Source organism: Sinocyclocheilus rhinocerous, unplaced genomic scaffold (assembly GCF_001515625.1).
Source record: "Sinocyclocheilus rhinocerous isolate Xijiao unplaced genomic scaffold, SAMN03320098_v1.1 scaffold984, whole genome shotgun sequence".
NCBI lineage: Eukaryota > Metazoa > Chordata > Actinopteri > Cypriniformes > Cyprinidae > Sinocyclocheilus > Sinocyclocheilus rhinocerous.
In genome coordinates, this window is record NW_015643603.1 from 1,356,509 (window position 1) to 1,375,438 (window position 18,930).

At 41.5% G+C, this 18,930-nt stretch overlaps 1 protein-coding gene across 2 annotated transcripts; it reads left to right on the top strand.

Annotated features, from left to right (window-relative positions):
* The first annotated feature begins 353 nt into the window (after window positions 1-353).
* On the top strand, window positions 354-18,917 carry LOC107757545 (RNA-binding protein Nova-1-like). 2 transcript variants are annotated; one of them, XM_016575058.1, is made up of 4 exons: window positions 354-1,033; window positions 8,676-8,819; window positions 11,946-12,112; window positions 15,821-18,917. In XM_016575058.1, exons 1-4 carry the CDS (start codon window positions 877-879, stop codon window positions 16,838-16,840), a joined length of 1,488 nt encoding a protein of 495 aa, XP_016430544.1. In that variant the 5' UTR covers window positions 354-876; the 3' UTR covers window positions 16,841-18,917. The 2 variants fall into 2 exon arrangements, with proteins under 2 accessions (XP_016430544.1, XP_016430545.1); XM_016575059.1 differs by lacking the exon at window positions 354-1,033 and adding an exon at window positions 3,909-4,436.
* The last annotated feature ends 13 nt before the right edge of the window (window positions 18,918-18,930 follow it).

Sequence of the window (18,930 nt, forward strand, 5' to 3'; positions counted from 1 at the left end):
TTGTCTTGTAATCGTAAATAATCTGCGGTGTTGCCGCAGGAATTCGATGTAGGCTATGCAAAATGCAATTTATTCCACATTGTAGCACCTAAAAGTTGCTCTTTATTTAATAACCCCTATATGTAACATTATGCTATTATGTTCGCATTATAATTTTGGAGAGTTTTAGATAAAGAACAAGTTGTTAAACTAGTGAGTCTGAAACTTGCTGCCGTCGAAAAGCTTTTTTGGAGGCTGCGGCCCGTGACGTCAGGAGGGCTCTGGCGCTCTGGCTCACAATTGGTCCAGGGATGCTGCGCGAGAGCTCTGTCACCCGAGCAGACGCTGCCGCGCGCTGGCCAAGACTCTCGCATCTCTGAAACAAAATCTTCTCCTTTACACTTCAAAACAAACGGACTGACACCGTCAACAGCAATACAGTATTTTCAAAACCTGGCACCGCTGCGCGGAGACCGAAAAAGGGCGAGCGAAACAATGTTATTTTGAACTGTCTTTTTGTTCTGTGAGTGAATCTCGATTTGTTTATCTTTTAGTAGTTTGTCAGGCAATGGTCGCGAGAATCTTTTTGGAGAGGGCACTGCGCGTGTGCGTGAGGGCTGGTTAAACACACAGGCGTCTCAAGTGTCGGGTGCGCGCTAATGAATAGACTTCACTGAATGGATTTTTATATTTAGAGCTTTAATGCGCCTCTTCTCCCAACGGGAAATAGTGGACAGCGAGGCAGAAACGGACGCGCTCAGCGACCCCGCAGCATGGCATTTTTATGACATTTGAAGCTCTTAGAATCCATTCGGACAGGAGACGCTGACCGATTTTTATGTGCTTTCTAACGGGTTTCGGTGCGCTATCGTGGTGTAAACTCCAGCCGGTGACAAAATGATGGCTGGCGGGGCAGTTCAGCAGAACGGGATCTTTTCTACTCCTCAGCACCTCTCACAGTCGCCACACATGGACCCGGATCTCTCCGATTCCCGAAAGAGACCCTTGGAAACACCGACTGAGGCAAGCAGCACCAAGCGCTCCAACACCGGAGGTGAGAACGACAGTTCGCGGGGGTTCAGGCAGCGCTAGGCCTGCTGCTCCAAATAAGTCATGTCAAGCGAGACACTCCAGTATGCTCGAGTCGCGTGCCTGGTCCAGTTTTATGCGTGCTTATCTAAATAACTACTCTTTAACTTTGCGGGGGGTTCAGGATGTAGGGTTTGAGAGGTTTGGGTTTTTTTTTTTTTTTAGTTTGTAAAGTGGCCGTTTTCAGCACCTGTGAAATAAAATCCCACAGAAGCGTTACATACAATTAATACTACAAAACGGGTCACATCTGTCCAGCCTGACCCTGTATGACCCGGTGGGGTGATGTGCAGTGTGGTGGTTGCCGTCCCTCTGGGACTGAAGCTAAATTGAGCAGAAAATGAATGAAAGGGAGAAAGCGCACATGCTGCTGTAGTTTAATCCCTATTCATACGCAGTAACAGACTCCAGTGGAAACAAAAGATTGAATTCCCCTCTATATCGTTGTGTGGAGCTCTTAATACATATGAAAAAAGCATTAGGGTCCATCTTGATCTAGAAAAAAGTTTCCTTGAGGTGTTTCTGATAATAAATCACTTAAAACAAAACGGCTATTACTTTTCTTTATGTACTAAGTCTTTTAAATAGACGTAGTATATTAAGTATACTCAGTTTCTAGGCAGGATATTGTGTCCGGTTCAGATACTGATCCACATTTCTTCAGACGTTGGTCTGAGTCATTGCTCTTTAAATAATAGCTGAGAAGGTCACGTGATAAACACAAAGTTCTAGAGCGCTTTTTTTTTTTACAGTGTACGTGCGTATTTTGGATATTTTGGATTGGAGGGAAGCTAAAAGAAAGTCTCAGTAACGTTGTGTGTGAACATTTCTGTCAGTTTTGCTCACGGGGCGGCGCTTCACGCTGTGGAGCCCCGGTGCAGCTGTCCAGCGACTGTTTTATCACCCCGCACTACAGTGTAGGGACACACTGCCGCGAGCGTTTTATAGATTAGCCTATGCACAGTTTATGTTTTTTTTTTAATTGTTCAGAGATAATGAGGTGAGCCGAGTGTGTTATAAAGGGTTGGCTTTTAGGGTTGTATTTAGGGAAATGTAAGTGTTTAATTCGTTGAGGCCTCGACTTCTTAATCTTACAGACAGATGAACTATAGACCAATGATATTAACTAGCAAATTTACTAATTAGTACTCACTATTTGTGTAGATAATTTACATTGATATTTTGATTCTGACTTCTGACAATATGCTTTATATAAATGCAGTGGTACAATTAACGTTATTATTAACATAGTAGTAGTAGTAGCAATAATAGCCTATTATGCTAAATAATGGGACAAATTATATAATTAAAAAAACGTACAAATCATCTACCAACTGTATAGTGTTTAAGCTTTTTAGTTTATTAATAGTAAACATTAATAAACGGAATGCTAGCTAGCTTAAGTCCTATTATGCACTGTAAAAAAAATATTAAATGACTTTCAGTGAAGTAAAATCAAATCATTGCAGAGCTTACAACCTGTAGTGATGCATTAACTGCATTTTTAAACTACTTTGAATTGAACTAATACTGATGCAGAAAATCTAGCTGAAACTCTAATCAAGCTGAAATTGAGTAGAAATTATAGAAAAAAATTGTGGCAATTTAAACAGAGGGAAAGAAAGAGACTGCTATAATGATGAAAATTTTTACTAGTGAGTATATGACAGCTTTTGTCAAAGCATCCCATTAAGCACAGTTTGGAGATCAGTCTTTTATTTAGTCAGTAAGTTATTTCTTTCTTTGTTCATTAGCAGTTCAGACCATCATTCATTCTGTTCACCTATCTAGCTTTGTTAATTAAAACATAATCCTATAAATGAATGAGCCCTTCCCCCTTGCATGACCTTTGACCCGAAGAGAGCGATGAAGAGGACGGTCAGTGATTGAGATCCTCTTTGTGCCCTCCCTTTTGTAAACAGCCATTGATTGCTGATGCTAATTTCACCAGTGCGCACACAGTTAGTTACTCAGTGTGTGTCTGTGTGTGTGGCCTCTTACGAGTCGCAGTTGAAATGCCATGTTAATGTTGCTAATGGAGGTTTTGGCAGAGCTATTTGTGTTGGTGTTTTTGTGTGATTCCGTATTAGATCAAAAGGTGCGAGTGAGAGAGAACGAAAGCGAGTGAGAGAAGGACACAGGTGCCCTTGCAGTGTGTGGTGACGTGAGTTGACTGTGAATTGGGCAGGTGGTGGAGAAAGGAGGGGCTAGAAAGAGAGAGGGCTCATGTATTCTAGAATGTCCAGTGGATGTGTTGAACGTGATCGGTTTGCTTGAACAGAAGCATAAATGCTGCATGCTGCATCCGAGACACCCAGCAGAGCGCATCGATATACCTAGTATGGATATGTAGAGAATTTATCAAGCTCAGCTGAAAAAAGCTACTATGCAAATGAAGTATGACCCTGGGACTGAGCTCATACGCCCTCCCCCTGCCACGTACACGCGCACCCACACCCGCACCCGCTGGTTGGGTATAGTGTCTTTGGATTTATAGGCAGTAATTTAGTTGGCCGTCCCCTTGGCGCTCTGCGGCAGATCCTTTCTGCCATTTTCAAAAATCTCTCTCTCTCTCTTTCTCGCTGTGTTTACAACATGGCCGTCCAAGGAGCCCACCGCCTCCCCGCTTTCGCTCTATACCTCCTCTCCGTTCACACAAGGTCACTCTCTCGCACTTTCTTTCACTTATTCTCTTTAATTTTCTCTTTCTCTCCCTCCGCAGCCTCCCTCCATCCCACCTTTTCATATTTCACCCAAACGTGAGTGAGGCGCTACGTCTTTTATATTGCTGCGTCAAAGTGGCAAGGGGTGGGGGCAACGAGAAAGAAAGCCTTGGTGTGTATGTGCGTGCGTGTGTGTGTGAGACGCTGGGGAGGGGTGCGGGGTGATTGGACACGCTAGGTGCCTCTCTGTAGAATGCAGCACAGGGCTGGAGCTCTCGCTGAATATGGATGAGAAGGAAAGCAGAGGGTGATGCAGTAGGAAGATTCCCTCCGTCAGTCTGCCTCTGCCTGAACAATACCAAGCCTCTCTGCTTCAAACACTCACTCACACACACACACATATACACACACAGCACACGGCAATTGCATTGCCATCACACACAATCAGAGAAAGAGAGAGAGAGGGAAATTGAGGGAGAGAGAGCAAGAGAGAGAGACGGGGGCTGACTGCGGGTATGGAGGGGAGGATGCGCTGACGTTGTCCCCCTCTCGGATACGAACCTGGGGAAAAAGGTTGACTGGCCACATTCCTTGACGGCGGCAGAGCTCCTATGATCAGCCTGCAGTCGGGCATCGCTCACCGGTCCAGCCTCTCGGCGTCCATGGCTATCTGAACCCCACCTCCAGCACGCTACAGCAGAATGGGTAAGAGATTCTGTCCCCTTTTGTTGACTTGTTGCGCGTGTGGACGAGTTGACCGTTTCGCTTTGCATCTTTCGTTCTTTCACCCTTTCTTTTCCCGTCCTCCATTGACGTCTCTTCATTCATTCTGTGGGAAGGAGAGGCTTGCTTGTCCTTGCAGTGTACCTAGGACAGGCCCTCCTTTTCACATGCAGAGAGTGTGTGTGTGTGGGTGTTACATGGTGGTGGTGGTGGTGGGGGGGTTAACAATGCAATCCCTCTTGACCCACTCCCTCTGTGTGTTTGCATGACACTCTGTTCACACTCTATGTGCTGTGTGTAATCATAGGTTTGAGCCCATAACTGTCTGACTGCATTAGCGGCTGTGTAAGTATGGCTAACTGGCAAACAGCAGCAACAGATTGTATTATTTACTCAGACACTCACTGCTGAAAACCTGTTACACCAGCTTTCCTTACATCATCGCCGCAAGCAGGAGTGCACGGGTGAGGAGCGCTCCCAAAGCGCTCGCCATTCTCAAATCGCTGCTGCATGCGAATGTGCCCTAGGTTTTCTTTTTAACAACAGGTAAGCGGCAGCAGACCTTCCCGTTAGCTCTTTGCGCCTTCAGAATGCCACCTCCAAATCGTCTTGGAAACAATTGTGAGGCGGCCGCGATGGAGAGAGTGAAGTTTCCGTTCCTCGTCAGCCAAGGTCAAATGGTCCCCACGCCGCCTCTCTGTAAAAAACGACTGCCAGAGGTTCGCTTTCCTACGACGCTGTGGCGTGCTGGTGCAACGTACTTCAGTGATCGCAAGAGCCCTGATTGCCCTTCCTCTATCTTTTCCGTTCTTATAAACTCACTCACTCTTTCCTTATCTCCCCTCCGGCTGTGCTCTTCAAAAACCTCCATCATGGATTCCTGAGCGTGTGTCCACTGCGTCCTGTCCTCTTCCTCCGTTCACTGCAAACTGCCCTCATTAAACGGTCCCACTAACAGTGTCTGCATTCATTCCATTCACACTCGCACCCTCCTCTTTAACAGACCAGTCATTGATAAGATCGGGATCTGCCCAGCTCTGTGTGTGTGTATGTGTGTGTGTTTGATCGGCTGCAGCGAGCATCGTGGACTGGAATCCTATCATTACCTGTCAGTCATGTATGTGTGTGTGTGTGTGTGTGTGTGTTTGTGTGGCAGGGAGCATTGAGTCGGGTGAGGCAATGACGTAATGCATATCCCACTGCGCACCTGGAGCGCTGCAGAGGACAGGTACAGATTGAACCGCTCTGCAAGGCTCCGTCGAGATATCAGTTGTATCCACTGGCCCGTCTCCAGGGCCCTACGAAGGGAGCTAGTGTCCTTGGGTGAGCGTTTGTGTATGATGTCGTCACAAGATGAAGTATTTGTAGTGCGCTGCACCTGTTTCATCGAGAAACCCTGAGGTCAGTCCCAGTGCAGAGAATAATAACAAGGCTCCGTCCAGATATCAGTTGTATCCACTGGCCCGTCTCCAGGGCCCTACGAAGGGAGCTAGTGTCCTTGGGTGAGCGTTTGTGTATGATGTCGTCACAAGATGAAGTATTTGTAGTGCGCTGCACCTGTTTCATCGAGAAACCCTGAGGTCAGTCCCAGTGCAGAGAATAATAAATCTCTCACCCTCTGACATATTTGCACATATTCATTTAACAAATGATTTTCTCTAGAGTGACTGAGCACAGAGCAAAGCCAGTCAGCCAGGGAGAGAGAAAAGAGAGGGATGAACAAAAGAATAGCAATGCTGCAGATAACAGCTTTTAGATCTGTATAACAGAGACGGGAATGCAGTTTTTACTCTCCTTTTTCCAAAGTTTCATGCATTTCTATAGGAATGTATGGAGACGTGAGTGACTGGGTCACTCTGTTTTTCTCAAATTGTCTTTTCAATTAAAATTCTGCTCGGGTATCTTTCTAACTGTGCATTGCACGTTCAGCTGTGCTTAAGCGACTTATACGGTGTGTGAGCTTGCTTTTTTCTTTCCTTCTTTTTTTTCTTTTTCTTTTTTCTTCCCTGTTTTTTTGTCTTCCTGTTAGTCTAGATAATGTATTACAACTGAAGCTAATGTTCGCTTTGATCCTGGTGCCATCTAGTAACTGGCCCGCCCACTCTTGGCTTGATTATATATGCTTGGACTGACAATTATATTTCTCTTGATTTCCCTGATTTTCTGGTATTAATGGGATTGTCTGGATAGGACAATTGATCACATATTGACCAAATTGGCCTTCCGGTTTTGAGATTGTGTGCTGTATTTCTGGAAGAACTGCACACGTCGCTCCCAACTTGATGAGTCAAGCCAGCATTAGGGTACAGGTGAAAGCGGTGATGTGTACGGCATGTAGTGGACTTTGGTGTTCTTTGGAATGAAACAAACGTTCCCACAGGAGAGTCAATCAGAGTTGCTTAGAGACCATAATATTTTCACCTTCTCCCTGCAGCCCCTCCCCTCTCCTCTTCTTCTCATGTCCTCTCCCCTCCTAGTCGCTGTTTTCCTCTACCACTCTCTGGAACAGTCTTTTCCTTTCGGTCGAATATTCCTTTCTTCCTTCCTAAAAAATCTTTCTCATCCCAGCTTGTCCTTCCATATTTTTCCATGTTTTTTATTTATTATTAGCGTGTTTGCTCTTATTCTGCAGTTTCTCTCTCTCCTTGTATCTCTGACTCTCTCTGCAGTGGTAAAGGGTCAGCTGCTGGAGACTGGGGGCATTTGAGTCTGTGAAACCCATCTTATCTCTCGGATTTACTACAGTCTCTGAAAGACACTGATATAGTACACAAACATGATGTACTTTTGCATCTTCTTCCATTTTGTCACATAATGGGCTAATGTACTGAAAACAAGAAATACCATCTTAGCTGCAAGTCAAATTAAAAAAGTTATTGATTAGTTCTAGCTATGCCAACAGTAACATTTAGAGGGGAACATCAGGTATTCAACATGACTTGAGCGGTATGATGTCATGATGGAATATATTTGCATGTTTAGTGGTGAGGGAGTTTGATGACCCTTGTGTAAAAAAAAATATATTTTTGATGTGTTGTAATCACCTTCTGGTTCTTCACTTGTTTTAGCAATGGACTCTGGGCCATATGTTGTGTTTAGGATGTGTAATATTGTGGTTGGAGAGGGAAGCCTCGTCCCCCCGGGAACCTCTGAGTGACTTATGCGCTGTTGGCTGGGTTCTTCAGGACAAATCTGAGGATTTAGCATCCATATGCTCCTGCCTGAACAGCCTTCCAGGCAATTACCCACAAGCCCACGGCCTCAGTATAGTGAAGCGCTACAGACTGCCTACACACCACCCGCCACACACTTTCACTTAAACCTCAACTTCTGACTGTGACACTGAACCTCCATGCTGAGCATCTGAGCGGTTTGTCGGCTGGCCGACCGTTTGTGTGTGTGTGAGAGAGAGAGATGGCGAAGAAGATAGTGAAGGACACAAAACACAGAGATAGTTTGGTTAAATTTAGACCTCTACCAACCCAAAGCAGGTCACTTTATCTCTGCATGGGGAAAAAGTGGGACAGAGGCAGAATCAGTAGGAACTCATCAGGGAGAGAAAGAAAGCGAGAAAAAGTGAAGGAAGAAATACAGAGAAATGAAAAAGGAGAGGAAGTGAACAAAACAACCAGATGGTACTTTTCATGTTTAGTTTGTATATTGTTTCAAAAGGGTAAGCTGTAGTGAGGTAATGATGGTGCACTCGTGTGGCCTCTGGTTGACTTTATAATGTTTTCAAACTGTTTTATAATCTTACTACAGTTTTGCAGAAATGTGTAACACATCCCAAAAATCCTCTGAATTAAACATGACTGCATATTGCACATAAAAACAAAAATAAATATTAACGTATATTTAAACAGTATTATTCGCACTTTATTTTGCAGTGTGTGTACTTACAATGTTCTTACCTAAGAAAGTAATGGGTAAGGTAGCTACATGGATTAAGGTTAGGTTTAGGGGTAGTTTCAGGGTTAGTACCTAGTTATTACCCAGATATTGTAATCACTATAATAAGTACCTAGTATGTACATGTGGAACAGGACTGTAAAATAAAATGATAATTATTAATGTACATTTCAGACCTTTCTGCGATGCTATTAATTTGCATTCTTCCACAGTGGAAATAGACCATATGACATCTGTCTGATTTGTTAAAAATATTAGAATTGAGATGCTTTCATCTCTAACTTTGTGTTTGTTTTTTGTGTGCATGTGCAGAGGAGGGTGAATATTTCCTGAAGGTGTTGATTCCCAGCTATGCCGCTGGTTCAATCATCGGTAAAGGGGGGCAAACCATCGTGCAGCTTCAGAAAGAGACTGGAGCCACCATCAAACTGTCCAAATCTAAAGACTTCTACCCAGGTATGAATAAAATCTTCTTTCTCTAATAATGATGAACATTACTTATTTCAGAGTTTAGAACATATAATTTATTTTATTTTGAATGAATTTATGTTATTAGATCTGTGTTATAAATCCTCACAGTTAAATCATTTTATTTACTGTGCAACAGATGGCGGCGTTAATTGTGCCATGCATAAATCTCTTTCACTCTAAACACTCTTGAAAATAAAGATTTTTCTTTCTTCTCCTTATCAGTAACTATTTTTCACTGTATAGGATTTTTAGAGACAAAAATGTTTGAGGTTCTTCTGTGGCATCAAGCTTTAATATTTTTGGTAATAATTGGAGCCTGTATTTTTAGGAATGAAGGATAAAAGAGTTTTACATCTGCATTTTCTGTGCAGTCGTCACTCCCTCTGATAAACATTTTTTTAACACCAGTAGATTTTTGCAAGCTGAAAAATCTAGAATACTAGTAAGCAACAAGCTTGTAAGTTTTCTGAATATTATGCAGAAGGTCTGACGGAGGCCTTAGAGCTAGATTAATGTGAATGAGGCCATTTACAGATGTTGGCCTGTTTGTGTCATTGACTATAGTATCTTTTCCACCATGTTCCATTAAGAAGCTGCTTTATGTTGTAGCGTGGAAAAATAAAATCGGCAGAGAATGACAGTGGAAAATGTGCCCATAGGGAGAGAAAATATCTGAGAAAGAGAGAGAGAAAGTGTGTGTGTGTGTGTGTGTCGCAGCTGTGAAGCGTACAGCTGAATATTGTGAGCATAATTTGTCTGTGAATAGCTATGTTTTCATTCATTAAACACATCTGTTACAACTAAAACTATCCTGAGGCCACCTGTTCTGCCTTTCACCCTTACTTACCCTACCAACACACACAAACACATTCTCACTCTCGCTTGTCTTCTCACTTGCTTGTGCAGTTTTATTATCCTGCAAAGTTCCATTTGAGTTCCTGAATTTGAAATGAATCCTAAATTTGAATTAAGGTAGCAAACAGGATGCGAAATTGCAATTTGAATTTCAATTCATTTTAATTCAGCTTCTTTACAAGAAAATTCAAATAACTTATGTATAACTCTGATATAAAAAGCAAAGTTTGCATGTTGCCTTGAAAAAGCTTCTTTTTTTTTACCTTTTGTAAAAATTATTTTTAATGTTTTTTCTTAAATTTGTTACAATTTATTTTAGCTTTGAAGTTTGAAAGTTTTTATATGCCATAGATAAATAGATAGATCATGTATATTTTAAAGTTTATATATAATTACATATTATCATATTTAATAAATTTATTTTAGTCGACCAAGGTGGAAGAACAGTAATTTTTCTGAATGCATTAACTGTGTTAAATTTATTTTACCTGTGAGGAACTTAATAAATAAAAATAATAATTAATACATTTCTCTTCTTGTCATTTCAATTCAAATTCAACTTCCTGTGTGCCGTGACCAGTTTAATTAAATTCCAATTCCAACTGATAAATTGAACTGAAGTTAATTCGTTGATTCTGAATTTTGCCAAACCCTGAATACAACAAGTAGTGCTGCTCTGGCACAAACACCAGCACATCCTAAATCATTCTGGTCTCTGATATAATAGCAGCTTCTCTTCCAGACCTCATTTATCTTATGAGATATTGAAAGGGAAACATTTAAACGCTCTCTGGCTCGCAAGAGAGCTATAAAAAGAATTCACCTACAGCTGAGCGGTTTTACTCCAGCCAGCGTGTGTTTTACCAAACACACACACACACACACAAACAAACAAACACTGTAGCCTGTCACACATTTAAATTACAATTCAGTTTTTTTTTTACTTATTTAACCGCAGACTCTTACCACAAACCCCCATCTCCTGAATGAGGGGATGACTGAAATTAACACACACACACACACACACACACACTTGTGCATGCTTTATTGGAGCATGTTTTATTTGTAAGCCTTCAACATCTTGAAGTGCCAATGTTGAAACTGCGGGAGAATTTGTAGCTTCGGTGTGATACTCAAACTAGATGTAAAAAAAACAAAATAAAAACACAGCCAAAGAACAAACACTTGATCAAGTATGCATGTGTCCTGGAGCAAACACACACAAGTGCGGCTATATCTCTGCACTGTTGCCCGGAAACAAACACACACTACCAACAACCTACATGCCTTCTCTTCCCACATCTCTCTCCCTCCAAATGAAATGGAAGATGATCATGACAGTATATTTAGGACATTGAATGATGCTTTCCACCACAAGACTGAACAAATCATAACTTGTATTCAGGCCGACACAATACGCAGAGGATTGTGTAACAATAACTCATTGTAGATTTCTCTGGTCATGGTAAAACAAGTCCAGTTCAGCGTGGGCTCTTTGGGTTCTCACAGCTACAGCAATATTACAGACTGGTCAAGCGCTTCAGGACAGTGATATGCCAGAGATTAGTAGACTGTGTGTGTGTGTCCTGGACATTTTTGTGGCGTGTCCCATGGGAGTGATGTGGTTAGAGAGGACAGGTTTAGAATTCTATGCATTCAGAATGAATTACATCATGCAGTCATAAGTTCATCTGCTTTTTCCCCTATGTTGCAATAGCCCTTTTCATTCTTTTTGATAGATGCATTTATACTGAAAGGAGAAATAGTTTCTTTGAAAATGTAATGTGTGTTTCCATTACCTTATGAAATATAGCTCAAACAATAGAGCATGGTGCTTACAGCTCCAAGGTCATAGGTTCAGCTTGCAAGAAATTCATGAAATTATAAAATGTACACCTTGAATACAGCGCAAGTTGCTATGGATAACAGTGTCTGTCAAATTCAGAAATGTAATCAAATACAACAAAATATTTGTATAACATTATTTACTTAATGTATGTTAAGCTTTATTAACGTATCTGTATGTGTACTGTATTCATATATTACGTTCGTATTCAATAAATATACACTATTGTTCAAATTATTAAACTTTATATTCATCAAGAAACCTGAAAAATATGGCACAAATATATTCAAATAGAAAACATTATACATTATACACAATTTCATTTTACATGTTTACATATTTTACATTTTAATTTTACAAGCAAACTCTATGCTAACGTTAAGTTTTTTTCTTTTGTATGTGTTTGGCAGGTACGACAGAGCGTGTTTGTTTGATTCAGGGTACGGTGGAAGCTCTGAATGGAGTTCATAACTTCATCGCTGAAAAAGTTCGTGAGATGCCTCAGAGCAGTCAGAAGACCGAACCAGTCAGCATTCTCCAGCCACAGACTACTGTTAACCCTGACCGTGTTAAACAGGTTCGTTCGTGAGGTTGAGTTACTACTACACCACACCAAATCCAAACAGATGTCCAATGCTTAGTTATTAAATGTAGGATGAAGAGTTAAACATATCAGACTTTGCAGTTTAAGAATTAAACATGCAAATTAGTCATTCCCCTAAACCACAGCTTAGTTCATAATATTTGTAATATTTTGATTAGTTTGCTTACAAAATGACAGCATAGACAGTGAGTACATTTACATGCATATAATGGAGTATTGAGTATAATTGAGTTTTGCATAGTCAGGCTAGAGTTTTCATCTGTACATGAGCGTTTACATGACATTTTAGAAAGGTGAATTATTGCATTAGTCTTACTGAAATCAATTTCTTAAGTACATGTAAACATACTTACTGTCAGCTATCTGACAGTGATAAGTAACACTGAAGACAGGCAAATATACTAGCCCAAAGGAGGTAGAGGGCAGGGCAGGCTGGTGGTTGTTCCCCAGGGAAAGAGTGGCTAAGAGGGGCAGCAAAGTGTGAGAGCAGTGGGTTATTTTTACCTGCTTGATCCTTGCAGAATGAGAGAGAGAGAGGGAGTGAGAGAGAGCAGCTGCAGTGTAAGACCAGGGATCAACAAATGGCTGATATAAGCACTGACTTAAGAGCAAGACCTTACACAGATACACACACACACACACACACTATTATGCATTCTTAAACATATACGAGCATACAGGGTTACATATTGTAAATGCAGCTCTCTTTAAAGATATTATGACCATTTTTTACTGTACACTGTAAAATCTAATTAGTTGGGTTTACTTAAAAAAAGCATGCAAACCGATTGCCTTGAAAAAACTAAGTAAAGTGAAATAGGAATAGTATGTTGTACTGACAAATGCTTAGTATTTGGAAGGCTGCTTCACAGAGTGCGCTCTTGAAGGGTTGCCTTGTCCACATATTACAAGCATCTTTGGGATAGTTGTTAGGACTTGGCTCATAAAGCTCTCCAGTATATGAAGTTAATCAAAGTTCAAGTTGTGATGTTTTGGTCTTACTTCCAAGATAATTTTTGGATTTGGGTTTATTTTGGTTTACTATGGGTGTGTTCTTGTTTGCTATTTTTATTTATTTATTTATTTTCAGAAAGATCTGGCAACACAAATGAGCCAAGACTCCTATATCTCTGATACACATTTAGTCATTAGTCATTAACAACTAGTTGTTCAGTTTGGTTCCATACGTAGAACATGGTTGTACTGAACAGGACAGAACAGGATTAAGCACTAAAATGTGAACTGACAACCAAATTTATCTGCACTAATAGATTATTATATTAAAATAATCTAACTTTAATCTAAATTAAAATGTTTAAAAACAAAAAAATCCAGATGTTATTGTTTTGGACAACTTTGAGTCAAATAGCTTGAGACCACTGATCTAGATCCACCAAAACAGAAACTAAACTACAGAGCCAAAGTTTCTGAAAGGGATCTGAATCATTCAACATTTATAACTGAAAAGTGCTTTTGTTCTGTTTTATTATTGTATTTCATGCTATTTATTATGAATGTACATCATATTTTAATAGCAGCACTACACAGTTGTGTAGGTTTTATATCAATATGGGGAACCACATCTCCCCCAAATCCCTACATCCCCAACTCATCAAAAAATAACAACAACAAGAAGCAGACTGTACCTGATTTTAAACCACAGGAGGCAACTGAACAGGTATGTTTTACCCAACCTTGAAGTTGTGCAATCACAGTGGAGTACACAATAGGGACTTTACACTGTAAAATCTAATTAGTTGGGCTTACTTTAAAAAAGTATGCAAACCGATTGCCTTGAAAAAACTAAGTAAAGTGAAATAGGAATAGTATGTTGTACTGACAAATGCTTAGTATAGTTTACTTACACGAGAGTTCTGGTAACTAAAAAAGAACTGTAGGGGGTACTTTATCCTTTCATTTAGGTTTACTCATGACTGTGTAGCTACTCACTGACTCCCAGAGTGCATTGCGGCATGAATAAATTATGCAGTTGCTTTGTTTTACAGTTGTTGATTTTATTTGCCAATTTTATTTGCTGTCTTGTGTCAGTAGTAGCACAACAAAAAGAGCAAATAAAATGGTTATTGTTACAATTAATGAAAATAAATTAAATTGAATTGTTACCATTGTTGTGATTCACGTGCTGAATGTTTAAGTCTGTGTGTGACTTTAGCATATTACCCCACACTATTTAAGGATTATATAAACCCAATTAAAAGCATCTCAAGGTATTTATAAAAAAATGAAATTTGAAAAAGTTCATTAACAAACACACACACAAAATACACTAATGCTTTAATTAGAAGATAGGTCACCTTCTAAAAGAGCATACAGGGTTACATATTGTAAATGCAGCTCTCTTTAAAGATATTATGACCATTTTTTACTGTACACTGTAAAATCTAATTAGTTGGGTTTACTTAAAAAAAGCATGCAAACCGATTGCCTTGAAAAAACTAAGTAAAGTGAATTTTCTTCCCTTGAAATCAAATAACTGACTTCATGATGCATTGCTGCATAACTGCAGACATGGAGGAAATGGTTGAAAAGTTTATTAAGACTGTTTTCTTTTCTTCTTCTTCTGTTGTTATGTTGCACATTAGTATGGTGTTATTTTAATGACAAATGTCGAGAGCGCATTATTGTAGCGCGAAAGCACATTAATATAATGTGCGAGCACGAATCTCTCCGCTCGCATGCGGATTTCCTTTGCTCTCGCACAAAACCGGAGGCGTGCGCTCAGATACACACTGCTCTCGCCCAGAGAGTGTGCGCCCACTTAAAACGCGTCTCTCCTCTCACTCAAACTGTCCTGTGCACTCGCAAATCTCTCTGTGCTCATGCGCTAGATATCCAAGTGCACAATAAGCTATAAGACCACATGAACTTTAAGAATCATATAGGCCTACTTTTTTGTTTGTGTTTAGATAAATCGCTCACAGGGGTTTGGCCAAACTGTTAAACTAGGTTAGGCCTATTTACAAATAATCCAAGCACCCGATTCATTTCTAATATTTGATTATTATGACTTAGTAGTATTAAATTATAAAGAAATTACAGATCCATCTTTGAAATCTGATAGGTTGATAACATTTGACAACGTTTAATTCAGGTGCGAAAAGAATTATTATCTAGCGCATGAGCACAGAGAGATTTGCGAGTGCACAGGACAGTTTGAGTGAGAGGAGAGACACATTTTAAGTGGGCGCACACTCTCTGGGCGAGAGCAGCGTGTATCTGAGCACGCACGTCAGGTTTTGTGCGAGAGCAAATTAAATCCTCGTGCGAGCGGAGAGATTTGCGTTCGCGCATTATATTAATGTGCTTTCGCGCTACAATAATGCGCTCTCGACATTTGTCATCATTGGTTCCTTTGTGGCTACTTGAATATTTTAAGTAAGTTTCACTCAAAACAGTAAGTAAATTGTTTTATTTGCCTTGAAAGTAGCTGTAACTTAATAAAACCTAGTAAGTATAACAACTAAGTAAAGATAACTAATTAAATCTAAGTAAGATAAACTATTGGATTTTACAGTGTATAAGTGTGGACCAAAAACAAACATCTACATAATCAGCACAGATGCACTTGAGCTTATTGCAGCATCTACTTTTGGGGCTGTGTGCAGTCTCATGCATGTAATTCTGTTCCTCAATCAAAGTGACACTCCCCCTCCTCCACAGGCTAAACTGATCGTGCCCAACAGCACAGCAGGACTCATCATCGGTAAGGGTGGGGCAACAGTTAAGGCTGTGATGGAGCAGTCGGGAGCCTGGGTACAGCTTTCTCAGAAGCCTGAGGGCATCAATCTGCAGGAGCGTGTCGTGACAGTGAGCGGGGAGCCGGAGCAAAACCGCAAGGCTGTGGAGATCATTGTTCAGAAGATCCAGGAGGACCCACAGAGCAGCAGCTGTCTCAATATCAGTTACTCCAACATCACTGGCCCTGTGGCCAACTCCAACCCAACCGGTTCCCCATTCGCTAACTCTACAGAGGTGTTACCCAACGCCGCAGCAGCAGCTACAGCCTCCACGCTCCTTGGCCAGGTGGGTCTTGCAGGCATGGGTGGGTTCCCTGCGGCCATGTCAAGTCTTTCCGGTAATGATCTGCTTGCCATTACATCTGCTCTGAACACTCTGGCCAGTTATGGCTACAATACCAATACACTGGGGCTTGGCCTCAACCCGGCCGCTGCGTCTGGGGTGCTCGCTGCCGTTGCAGCTAGCGCCAATCCAGCGGCTGCAGCTGCTGCCAATCTGCTTGCTACATATGCCAGCGAGGCTACTGGAGGGGGCGGCCACCCTGGCGCACCTAGCTTAGGGGGCTTCTCACTGGGCTCCCTAGCGGCCGCCACAGGGGTGTCTAATGGTTACCTGAATCCCTCATCCCCGCTGGTGGCATCATCTCTGCTGGGCACAGAGAAGCTGGCAGAAGGTGGAAAGGAAGTGGTGGAGATCGCTGTGCCAGAGAACTTGGTCGGTGCTATCTTGGGAAAAGGCGGCAAGACTCTCGTGGAGTATCAGGAGCTGACAGGGGCACGAATTCAGATCTCCAAAAAGGGAGAGTTCATTCCAGGCACTCGCAATCGCAAGGTGACCATTACAGGGTCGCCGGCAGCAACGCAGGCCGCCCAGTATCTCATCAGCCAGCGAATCACATACGAGCAAGGCGTCCGTGCCACCAACCCTCAGAAGGTGGGCTAGGGATGGACAGGAGTGGGGAGGGGAATGACAAAGAGAAGGAAACCAGAGAGAATGAATAGATGACTGAATTAATGAATTCGAGAGAGAACGGGATGGGTTGGAGTGAGAAACATGTCCAAATACTTAAACACAAAATAAGGACGATTACAAAACAAATGAAAAACGATCTGATGGAACTGTGGATAGATAATCTGATAATCTGTGGATAATAATCTGATTGGGGAGAAATGTGATATTTTGTGACTGAAATTTTGCTGTATTTTTAAAGTTGTGTTACGTTGTGTAGGTCTGAGTATCGTGCCCTGGGGCACTCAGAGGAGGAGGAGATCAAACCTCACTTCCTCTCTCATAGCCAGGGTTTTTTTAATTCTATGTTCAATTTTTGGCTTCCATTGCAGAACCCTCACAGTTTAGTTCATATCTAATCCACACCTTGAGCAAGGAGATTGGAGTTTGAAGCAGTTCCCCTTTTGATATCAGTAAATTGAGTCTCCGAAACTGTTGTGTAGGCCTGAAATAAAAAGGAAGATACCTATAAAATATTTCCATAGGTAATCTTGGTTTCCCCCCTTATTGTTTTCAACTGAGACTTAATCTCAAACACCTGCTGAAAGCATTACATTACTAAAATCTCTGTGATTCTCCATTATGGTCAGTTCACACTCAGTCTCTTTTAGATTTTTTCAAACCTGTGATTCCAGGTTGACCTGAATGTATAAAGACTTCCTGAAATTGTTTTTTTTTTTTAAATATGTAAATAGAGTATAACATTTAGATGCTTTCAAGAGTAGATAACTAACCTTCAGCCACAGACAGACAGAGACGGACATCATACATCAAAGTTCAGATACTCAGCATTAGAGAACTGGAATGTAATACACATACATGCAAGTGCAGTTTAGTCACAGGATCCCACTTTGGTGCTTTAAGAAAACACATTTGAAGAGATTTTGTTGTCATATCTACTGATTTTAGTATTTATTGGAGAGTTTGTCTGAGCCCTCATGAATTATTGGGGGCATTTTGCGATTTACTCACAAGACTGAGAGTGAGTGGATATTCAAAAGATCCCGCCAGAGCAGAGACACAACTGTAGGATCTTAAAAGTCTGTTTTGTCTCATTGACTTTTAACTCTTACTACTACAGAAAACCTTTGGACACACTACCAAGGAATTGAAGTCCTTAGAATCCTGAACTTGAAAAATAATTGGACCTGTTTAGACAGATGTACCTCTCAACTCCTCCTCTTCCTCTGATTGGAGGAGCCAGGCAATGGCTGTGCCTGTTTCGTTTGAAAGGAGCTCAGGTTGTCATACCTCATGTTTGTGAAGAAGGAGAAAGATTTCCAGTTTGTATGCAGTGCAGCAAAGTCTTGGGTGCATTACAGATACCACCTCGTTCACATCGCACTTAATCCCTGTTTGCGTCAGACTGGCAGCAGAGGTGCGGTTGAGGTAGTGAACGAGAGACTAAAACGACACAGCTTTTGTAACCTGTGTGAACTCATTCGAAGGCCGGAGGATGCAACTGTAACGACTGTCGACCTTCAGCCTTCTTCAGTAAAGTGGCGTCGCTGCGAGGCGAACTCTGGCAGGCTAACTGATTATAATTCTGCTTCCTTTGAGAAACCAAACTGCAGGCCGTAGTGTCAGACGCACAGCTCTGTTTGCCCAACGTTCTAAAGCATTGCCGGAGAGTTTCACGAGCCCTCCACCTTTTCCACTGATCAACAGGTTATCAGTTTCACAGACTGGTGGTGATAGTTACTCATTAGTTAATTCCACAGTTGTACACTGCATCAAAATATTTGCTGCTAACAGCATTTTCGGTCTTGCCAGCAATTGGCTCTTGCATGGAGAGTAAGCAGGAGCTCCCGTACAGGGCGAGTGATCGTCTCTGAACCACACTGTGAATCCAGCGGCCTGACGCTATCGCAACTATGGAATGTACTGTACATATTTCACACCATCGAGAATGCGTCCACTGAGACACGGCGTGACGGAATAAAGCAATGAAACGAGCGAGCACAAGAACACGGGCCGCGAGGCTCAGCTGTAGGAACGTCTACCTGTAGTTTACCTTGCTCTTT

What these genes read in the sequence shown, in the direction of transcription:
- LOC107757545 (XM_016575058.1), top strand. Translation starts at nt 877, where the DNA reads ATGATGGCTGGCGGGGCAGTTCAGCAGAACGGGATCTTTTCTACTCCT. An exon ending in ATCTAAAGACTTCTACCCAG is followed by an intron (nt 8,820 to 11,945) that starts GTATGAATAAAA and finishes TGTGTTTGGCAG; the next exon opens with GTACGACAGAGCGTGTTTGT. An exon ending in ACCCTGACCGTGTTAAACAG is followed by an intron (nt 12,113 to 15,820) that starts GTTCGTTCGTGA and finishes CCTCCTCCACAG; the next exon opens with GCTAAACTGATCGTGCCCAA.